Source organism: Mandrillus leucophaeus, unplaced genomic scaffold, assembly GCF_000951045.1.
Source record: "Mandrillus leucophaeus isolate KB7577 unplaced genomic scaffold, Mleu.le_1.0 Scaffold146, whole genome shotgun sequence".
Classification (NCBI taxonomy): domain Eukaryota; kingdom Metazoa; phylum Chordata; class Mammalia; order Primates; family Cercopithecidae; genus Mandrillus; species Mandrillus leucophaeus.
This window is the reverse complement of record NW_012101432.1, coordinates 1461230-1471618: the sequence shown is the minus strand read 5'-3', so window position 1 is coordinate 1471618 and position 10389 is coordinate 1461230. Positions and strand designations below refer to the sequence as shown.

The window sequence follows — 10389 nt, the reverse complement described above, 5'->3', positions numbered from 1 at the left end:
AATTACCTGAGGTCGGGAGTTTGAGACCAGCCTGGCCAACATGGTGAAACCCTGTCTCTACTAAAACTACAAAAAGTAGCTGGGCGCGGTGGCAGACGCCTGTAATCCCAGCTACTCAGGAGGCTGAGGCAGGAGAATCGCTTGAACCCAGGAGGCAGATGTTGCAGTGAGCCAAGATTGTGCCACTATACTCCAGCCTGGATGACAGAGCGAGACCCTGTCTCAAAAAAAAAAAAAAAAAAGCAAACATGGTAAAACATTAACATCTGCTAAATCTGGGTGGTGAGTACATATTTAAAGTATTTTCTATTAAAATACAGAATTTTTGGCCTGGCACAGTGGTGCATGCCTGTAATCCCAGCACTTTGGGAGGCCGAGACAGGAGAACCACTTGAGCCCAGGAGTTCCTAACCAGCCTGGGTAACACAGTGAGACTCTATCTCTTCTATTTTAAAAAGAAAAAAAAAGTTAAATACAGATTTTTTTAAAACCTTGGCTTTGTTGCTGGGTCAACACTTGTTGAGAAACTATCCATTTGGGATTATTGCCTTGTGTAAGGAGCTTTTAAATTATTTACCCAGAAGCTAAATGCAAATACTTTCTATCTGCGCACTTTTTTCTGTGTATCACCACATACATTATTTGTTCCTCTCCAGTGAAAGAGAACATTATCATTTTTCAGATGAGAAAACACTAGGCCTACTGAAGTAAAGAGAGCTGTCCAAAGTCTCAGGGATAGCACGGAAGGACCCAGAACCTGAGCCTATTCATTCAGTGCTTTTTCAATGGCATACTACTTACAATGATAACCAGCGGTTAATAGTACCTGTCCTTTGTAAGACTTACTCCAAGTTTATATTTTGATTTGTTTGGTAAAATGATGAAGTCAAAGCTTTCCCTGGGCACTTGAAAACACAGAGCACTATAAAACATGATCTTTGGTTGAGAGAACAACTGGAAGGTGTGGGTTTGCTTACATGGCAGGCTTAGCAAGAAGCTGGAATCCTCCCATAACCAGGAAATTTGTAATAGATGTGCAATACCTTGAGCAGAAAAGAAAACACATGTATGTTAGCTGAAATGTAAATTAGTTCTTCAGTTTCCAAACACATACCTGGAATAGATAATTCTTGATTATTTCACCAATGAATTTCAGAAGTTTTGTGATGTCAACATTTGTGAAGGGCAGGTTGTGTAATAATTACAATAATGGAGGTAAAGGGAGGGGTAGGGGAATTCCAGCTTAGTAAAGATGGTAATATAAGGCTGGTCACATTGGCTCACACCTGTAATCCCAGCACTTTGGGAGGCTAAGGCGGGAGGATCGCTTGAGCCTAGGAGTTTGAGATCAGCCTGGGCAGCATGGGGAAACCTGACTCTACAAAAAAATAGAAAAATTAGTTAGGCATGGTGGCACATGCCTGTAGTCTCAACTACTTGAGAGGCTGAGGTGGGAGGATCCATTGAGCCTGGGAGGTTGAGGCTGCAGTGAGCTGTGATTCCAACATTGCACAGCCTGGGCGACAGGGTAAGACTCTGTCTCCAAAAAAAAAAAAAAAAAAGATGGTAATAGAAAAGGAAATTTTAAAAACACCTAAAGCTATGCAGAAAATGCAGTAATTTACTTGGTATCTACCAAGCAATATCTATTATGTGGTAACTTAATTAACATACTTGAGAAAACATAATTAAAATAGTTGAATTTTGAATGAAAATTTTCTCTAATCTTCACTTCAGGTTTCCCAATTAAGAAATGACAGTGAAGGCCGGGGGCGGTGGCTCACTCCTGTAATCTCAGCACTGTGGGAGGCTGAGGCAGGTGAATTACCTGAGGTCGGGAGTTTGAGACCAGCCTGGCCAACATGGTGAAACCCTGTCTCTACTAAAACTACAAAAAGTAGCTGGGCGCGGTGGCAGGCGCCTGTAATCCCTGCTACTTGGGAGGCTGAGGCAGGAGAATCACTTGAACCTGGGAGGCAGAGGTTGTGGTGAGCCAAGACCGTGCCATTGCACTCCAGCCTGGGCAACAAGAGCGAAATTCCAGCTCAAAAAAAAAAAAAAGAAAAAAGAAATGACAGTGAAGGTAAGAAAATATGTTAAAAGTGGTTGAGTCAGTGTTAGAGAATGTTGATTAAATATTGATATACAGCTAAAGAACAAGTCTAGTTATACTGCTTTGAGCCTTGTACATTTCTTGTACACACCTGGGCTGGCAAAGGGAATCAACTGACTTTGAGGAAAATTAGCCCACAGTACCGAACAATTAAATATGGTTATAATGGTTAATTTTATGTGATGTGTATTTTATCACAATTAAAAATAATTTTGGCCAGGCACAGTGGCTCACACTTGCAATCCTAGCACTTTGGGAGGCTAAGGCAGGAGGATAACTTACACCCAGGAGTTTGAGACCAGCTTGGGCAACATAGTGAGACCCCTGTCTCTACAAAAAATAAAAAAATTTAGCTGGACGTGCTGGCATGCACCTGTAGTCCCAGCTTCTTGGGAGGCTGAGGTGGGAGAATCACTTGAGCCTGGGAGGTCAAGGCTGCAGTGAGCTGTAATGGTGCCACTGCACTCCAGGCTTCAATAACTTTAAATTTATTATAAAAATAATTTTAAAGATTCATACATAAACCCAAATATTTTACTTGCCCCATCTATAGGAATAAAACGTTATATTAAAAAAAAGCCCAAAATATCTAAACAAAAGCATTTTTAAGCATAAGGCCTAAAGTACCAGAGAAGAAAAAGAAGTGAAGTAGAAGTATTATGAGATGAATTCCAGTCAAAAAATGAAAATTATACCAGTAAAAGCTGGAATCACAAAAACAACAAAATCTAGTTTTAAAAAAGAAAACTAGTAGTAAGTTCTATTATTTTTATTTTTCATTTCTGAAAGATGATGTGTTAAAAGACTCAAACCAGGATATTTCCTCTTAGACAACAGCTTGAAATATTTTCAATTTTGCTTAGAATTAAAATAGCATCCAACTATCTGCACATATTACATAGGTTGGAAAGGAAATACACTAAGAAGATAAACAGTGGTTAGTTCTGGTGGTAGGATTATGGGTGATACTTGATTATCTTTATTTGTGCAGTTTTCAGTAATAGACATGTTATTTATGTTATAAATAATCAAAACACCAACAAAACATGAACTCCGTGAGGGCTGGTGCTTTTCGCAGGCCCCATGCTGTGCTGCTGTGGGCTTGGAGCTCCCCGCAAATGCCTGGCACTGAGTGGGCACTCAGTGTTTGCTGGATGGTTGAGGTGTGAATGAATAGAGAACAAAACCTATACATACTTCAGATCAAAGCATAACCTAACATACATTAAAATAACACTTAAATTATGCCTCACATCATCATATCAAAATACAAGTTAAGAAAAGGTAAGAAACATTTTAAGTTACATTTTCAAGTACACTTGGGATATTTTACTTGAAAAACATGCAAAGAACCTTGAATAACTATTCTAGGTTTTATTAAGAAAAAACATCTTCAAGTTAAAAATAGTTGGGTCTTTTAAAACTTCCATTTACACAAAAGTAAAAAGCAGACATCAGAACAGCTCCATACTTACAGTCAGCAGTTGGTCTTAAAATAATTTGTTTAGTTACTAATTGCTTCAAGTTTTAGTACAATTTAGTTAAGTAAACAAAATTGTTTCCTAAAGAACCACTTATAATAGTACATTTTATGTAAATTATGCTATCACTCTGCTAGAATATAGAAGAAAACATGATAATTCATTTTTTAAACCTTTTTTTTCACTTAGAGAAGACTAAATTTTAGCAATCCAGAACTATAGTTGGCTTAAGATTAAAATAACTGCTTTGCAATTTCTATTACCTTATATCACTCTCCCTAATCTAGTCTCTTCTGATTAAGGAGCTGTTCTCCTTGGCAGAATAACCCTGCAGAGATTGAACATGACACGGGACTGGATACTTGCTCTGTATAACTATCCAAGAAGAGACTTGCATGCTTCAGGATGACCAAACTCCTGGCTTCCTTTACCCCATGAAGGAAGCTGCTCAGTGAGGCTCCATGCTGACCAATGAGGTAACACAGCTTGCTGAATCGGCTAGCCACCTCCTGCAACAGCTGGACTGTAGTTGTAGTGCCCAAATTTTCTATAACAAAATAATGATGATGATGACAACAACATAAACTGAAAACCGATCACTTTATTACGATCATATGATTATGATTATGAATTCCTCTAAGACTACTTAACCTGTTGCCATGTGCTCTCAACTAAGGAACTCAAATGATTACAGTATTAAAGCAACCTCAAAGATCACAGTATCCAGTGCTTTGAGGAACTTGTTAAAAACACATTCACAGGAACCTTATAGATTCCAGGATGGCTTTTTCTGTTAAAAAAGACTCTCCAGGTGATTTTAAAGATGAGCCAAATTTGAGAACCATTGAGCTAATGCAACTCTCTGGTCATTTTGAAGATAAGTAATCTGAAGCCAAGAGAAGGGAAGTCAATTATCTAATTTAAGTCACTGATTAATGACAGTCAGGAATTAAACTCACTTGGGGTGTTATATCTTTGTTAAGATTTCCAGCTTTTTTGTTCTGACTTCTGCTCCACTTGCCTCTTTGACAAGCCCAACCGATCAGTGCAGAAAAGGCAGTCCAAACATTGGACTGCCGAGGATGCTCTGAATTTCAGAGAGGGCACCAGGATATTATTTGCTTTTTGCCTGTCTAAAAGTCTTCATTTCTAGCACTTCCTTCCAAGCAATTAGGAAACTAGACTGGGAAGACCAACAAAGAAATCAGCAACCAGGACAGGAGAGAGGCAGATTTAACTTTCCTTTCAGAGCAATCCAGGAAGCTTCCAGCTTAGATTGCTTCCTTTCCCTTGGCAAAGTCCTGGAGTGTTCAGCCTACCTAGAGGAGGGGAATTTATAGAACAGAGACTCCACAACACTTAAAAGGCAGAAGGTAATAAAAACAAAAACACAAATGCAGACAGTCCTCAGCTTACAAAGGGATTATATTCACAAAGACTGTAAATTAGTTGTTTGAAAAGATGTTTTTCCACTAGAAACAATGGGCAGGCCAGGCACGGTGGCTCACACCTGTAATCCCAGCACTTTGGGAGGCCAATGCAGGCAGATCACTTGAGGCCAGGAGTTCAAGACCAGCCTGGGAAACAGGGCAAAACCCCGTCTCTACTAAAAATACAAAAATTAGCAAGTGTGGTGGTGCACACCTATAGTCCCAGCTACTCAGGTGGCTGAGGCACAAGAATCGCTTGAACCCAAGAGGCGAAGGTTGCAGTGAGCCGAGATTATGCCACTGCACTCCAGCCTGGGTGACAGAGCAAGACTCTTCTCAAAAAAAAAAAAAAAGAAAGAAAAGAAAAGAAACAATGGGCTGACCTGCACAAGAAAGACAATGTCCTCAACGTGGCAAAAGTGATGTATTGAGTATTAGCCTGAATTCTGGATCAACACAGCGGGCAAGGAGTGCAGGACAGAGAAAGAGAAAGAAAACTTCCTCTCTGTTTTCTAACTGTAGGGCCAAGCCCAGAAAAAAAATTTGAAATAGGAAAAGTTTATCTGCAACAGTTCCCTCAACTTCCATTCTGCATTCCTTTCTATTCTCCCAGAAACTCCAGGTACCCAGTATATCTGGACAGGGGCATCCCATCTAGTACTACTGTAACCCATTCCCTCTGTATTACCCCCTCTCTTCCAATCTCTTTGTAGCTGGGCATAGCTAAGAAAAAGAATCAGATTTAATCAACTCATGCTGAGGGATAAGATCTTTTTTCCCCCCAAGATGGAGTGTTGCTCTGTCACCCACGCTGGATGGCATTGGTACGATTTCGGCTTACTGCAACCTCCACCTTCTGGGTTCAAGCAATTCTCCTACCTCAGCCTCCTGAGTAGCTGGGATTACAGGCGCCCGCCACTGTGCCTGGCTAATTTTTGAATTTTTAGTAGAGATGGGGTTTCACCATGTTGGCCAGGCTGGTCTCAAACTCCTGACCTTGTGATCTGCCCTCCTCAGCCTCCCAGAGTGCTGGGATTACAGGTGTGAGCCACCATGCCCAGCTGGATAAGATCTTTAACACTCTTATAGTTATCCACAATTTTAAGAGACTACTTGTAAATCCAAATAAATCTCTACTTGATATAATTCTAAGAACTATAATGAGGAAAACAAAAAATTCAGATAGTATACTGGAAGATCTCTTAGGACCAGCAGGGGCAGAAGTGTTGTTTGGAAGTCTAACTTTATGTAGGGTCAACTTTCCCAAAGTTGTTTTTGCTCCCCTGCCATGAATATCCTAAAAGTTCCATTTTTCTACTTCTGCAAGCCGAGGGAGCTCTGGGAGTGGCAGGACAGGGCAGGGGCAGTGAGGCTATTGACAAATTGGAAACAGTTTATAAATTGTTGACTACCTGTGTACACACACACACACAAAGACAGCGGATAGAAAGAAGTAAACCATAAACTAACAGGTTTTCATTATTTGTGATATAGGAAGAAGAGATAAAGACTTGATGATTTAGTGGTGGGAGAGAGGGGGTTGCAACTTACCTAAACTGAGAAGAGGCCTGAGAATCTGAGATTTGATATCACTTAGTTTTGAATAGAATCGTCTTTCTGTAGTAGCTAACTCGTGGAGACTGGCAATATACCCCATAATGTTTTTATCCACCAAGGCTAGATAGCTATCTTTTCCTGCTGTCACTCTGCTTATATATCCAAGCTGAAACAGAAGAAAATAAAAGGATTAAATATAACATATAATCATGTTAGTAATTTGGTATACCGAAGCTGGCTTATATCAGCTGACAAGAGCTAACTTAAATATTCAGAAAATTTGCAAGCAAGTAATTAAACCATTGGCAGCTTGAAAATTGGCCACAGTGAAAATTTGCAAGTACTACAGACTAGGGTTTTTTTTGGCGGGGTGGGGGGTGGGGGGTTGCTTCTTTTTTTTTAGAGCTGGTTCATCAGTGCATCATTGTTATATATGCATATCTGGATCTATACATAACTATATACACCTACTTTCAATTATCTCCAAGATACCTTTCATTTCACATTACAAGTGTTTGGAAACAGACACCCTGGATATATAAAGATCCAAATGATAGGGATATATGTCTCAGGACCCCTTTCCGAGTAAAATAAGATTAACGAGATCAGGGAGAATCTCTATGCTATATATTAAAATATCTAGGATTCAAAAATTAACCTGCCTTTTGTACAATGAAACGAGATTTTCTTAAAAAGGGACTTTTTGTCATTTACCCAGGATACCACTGTATAAAAAACATTTCATGTCTTTATTCACATATCCCATTAAATCAGGCAGGCAAGTTACAGACCCAATGCACTATTAACATCCCATGGTAACCAAAGACACACACGAGAGCTCTTCATTCCTTTCATCGGCCCATTTGATCCTTTATCTAGACTGTGAAATCATTCATAGGGAATGTAACGCCAGGACCAGCAACTACAGACACATCTTGGCCAATGTTGCCTTTAATTTTTAAATATTTTTTTGTTTTGGTAGAGACAGGGTCTTGCTATGTTGCCCAGGCTGGTCTTGAACTCCTGGCCTCAAGTGATCCTGCAGTCTCAGCCTCCCAAAGTTCTGTGATTATAGGGATGAGCCATTGTACTCAGTTCCAGTGTTACCTTTAGCAAGAAAGATCTTGTTCCCACGCATTCGTAACTTACTAGCTAGAAAAACAAACACAAAGACTAAAAAAATTAAATTAAATTAAAAAGTCAATATGCTATTTTACTCAATAAAAATAAGAAACCCTAGAATATACTAGTTTTGGGGGTTAATTTCCCTGCAACATGTCACTTTATGGGGAAAAGGAAAGCTAGAAATAAGCCAATGGTTTCAGTTTATGAAAAAGAAGAAAGGAAAACAGAGTAGGAAAGCAGATCAAATGAAAAGGGGATAAACAGTAGGTAAACAGTAGGAAATAAAATTAAGGCCAAGCAAGGTGGCTCAGGCCTGTAATCCCAGCACTTCCGGAGGCTGAGGCAGGCAGATCACTTGAGGTCAGGAGTCCAAGACCAGCCTGGGCAACATGGTGAAACGCTATCTCTACTAAAAACACAAAAATTAGCTGGGCGTGGTGGTGGGCGCCTGTAATCTCAGCTACTTGGGAGGCTGAGGCAGGAGAATTACTTGAACCCAGGAGGCAGAGGTTGCAATGGGCCAAGACTGCGTCACTGCACTCCAGCCTGGGCAACAGAGCAAGACTCGGTCTCAAAAAATTAATTAATTAAATTAGAGGCAGAGAAGTGAAGCAGGGGAAAACAGAACACTGCTGGTTGTCTGTCGGGTCTCTCACGGTCTGCCATGAGCCTATCTCAGGCTCTTGCATTGTTACTTCCCACTTACAGTTAGAAATTCAACTGCTCTATTTCTGTTCTGATTCACCTCGAGGGTTCTATGGCTGCAGTCAGGAAACTTCACAGTAAAATGTACTTTCCAATATTCCTACATGAGGGTGTTAATTCAACAAATGTTTATAAAGTATGTACTATGAGGCTACAGCAGTGAATGAGATAGCCTAAAATCCCTACCCTTCTGAATCTTACATTACAGTAAGGAGGACAGACAATAGACAAATTAATTAATTATATAGTGTGTTGGATGGTGATAGGCCCTCTGGAGAGAATAAGGAGAGAAAAGATAAGGAATGAAGTGGGATTAAAAGGAGTTTGCAATTTTAAATAAGGTAGTTAGAGATGCTTACTAATAATTACGCATACATACAAATAAAAACAAAAAAGACTTCTCATGTGTTACTGAATGTGGGCCTTAGGATCCAATTCCTGTTCACCTTACTACAGGAGAGAAGTACTGGAGTCTTAGAACCACTGTGATTCTCTGGAAGGTTGTCACCTTCTGTAGGGTCCTCTCGGCCACTGTAATATAACCCAGGCTGGAAGTCTTCTGTATCCACTAAAAACAGGGAATAATCCTGGCCTGCGGCTACGCTCCAGACTCCATTTTCACTGCTTATCTGCAACGACAGAAAGACAGTGTCCGTCTAAGATAAAGGCAATCAGAGAGAACTTCAGATCCACAGAAACTGAAACGTTAGGTTGCTTAAATAAGCATGGTGCAAAGTCAGTCATATCTGAGAGCAGACTCACCCAGCAATTTGCCCAATCAAATGCAGAGCAGCAGGTACAGGAGTAAGACGGAATCCCTTGTTCAGCTTTTAAATTTAGAACTGTTTTTATAAAAATCTGAAAAATTGGAATTTAAAAAGGAAAAACCACTCATCTAATTTTTTATTGTTACTTTTGAAAGTCTGCACAGACTGTATTATAATGAAGAGACCCAGAAACTTCCAGAGCCCTACTCTAGAAGTGACAATTAGGACATACCTTTGTCTTTCCACATTTGGCTGTGTGCACAAAAATTGAGGTAAAAGAAAATCTAATAAGGCTAAATTCTATTCTGGCCAACTACACTCTTGGGAGAAAATTCAGTTTTCCCACTTGGAACTCTACTGGTCCTATGTGACTTTACTGTGCCTACTCCCAGGATGTTAAAACAGGCAGAGCCCCCTGACAAGCCCATCTACAGGGATACCTTAGACCAGTGGTTCTGAGTGGTCTTTGCAGCAGCAGCAGCAGCCATCACCTGGGAACATATTAGAAACACAAATTCCCAGGCCCCAGAGCTACTGGGGGAAGGGGAATGGGGAATAGAGTCCAGCACTCTGTTTTTTTGTTTTTGTTTTTTTGAAATGGAGTCTCGCTCTTTCGCCCAAGCTGGAGTACAGTGGTGTGATCTCAGCTCACTGCAAGCTCTGCCTCCTGGGTTCACGCCATTCTCCTGCCTCAGCCTCCCGAGTAGCTGGGACTACAGGTGCCCACCACCATGCCCGGCTAATATTTGTATTTTTAGTAGAGACAGGGTTTCACCGTATTAGCCAAGATGGTCTCGATCTCCTGACCTCCTGATGCGCCTGCCTCGGCCTCCCAAGGTGCTGGGATTACAGGCGTGAGCCACCGCGCCCAGCCCAGCACTCTGTTTTAACAAGCACTCCACAGGTGATTCTGATGTATGCAAAAGTTTGAGAACCACTGCCTTTAAATCAATAATTTTTAAACCTTGGGATTCCACAAAGTGATTCAGTAGCCACCACACAAAGGCAGGTGCCAGGGCTCCAGGCTCCTACTCCATCCTTAACCAAAGTAGTTCCTCATTTGTGGGCTTTATGTATGGGATTCCTCATAAGATTTCATTTGGAGAAAGTGCGTTACTGCAAAAACTACTGCCCCTGATATTGATGGAACGTACCTCAAAATAATAAGAGCTATTTATGACAAACCCACAGCCAATATCATACTGAATGGG

At 40.6% G+C, this 10389-nt stretch overlaps 1 protein-coding gene across 2 annotated transcripts in view; it reads right to left on the bottom strand.

Annotated features, from left to right (window-relative positions):
* Window positions 1-10389, bottom strand: part of ALS2 (amyotrophic lateral sclerosis 2 (juvenile)) — an 83012-nt gene that overhangs the window by 37006 nt on the left and 35617 nt on the right. For both annotated transcript variants that reach the window (XM_011974488.1, XM_011974489.1), the window contains exons 9-12: window positions 8858-9040; window positions 6576-6747; window positions 3961-4141; window positions 978-1043 (exon numbers count right to left, since the gene is read on the bottom strand). In XM_011974488.1, coding sequence (XP_011829878.1) covers window positions 978-1043; window positions 3961-4141; window positions 6576-6747; window positions 8858-9040 — 602 coding nt within the window. The remainder of the gene's footprint in view (window positions 1-977; window positions 1044-3960; window positions 4142-6575; window positions 6748-8857; window positions 9041-10389) is intronic.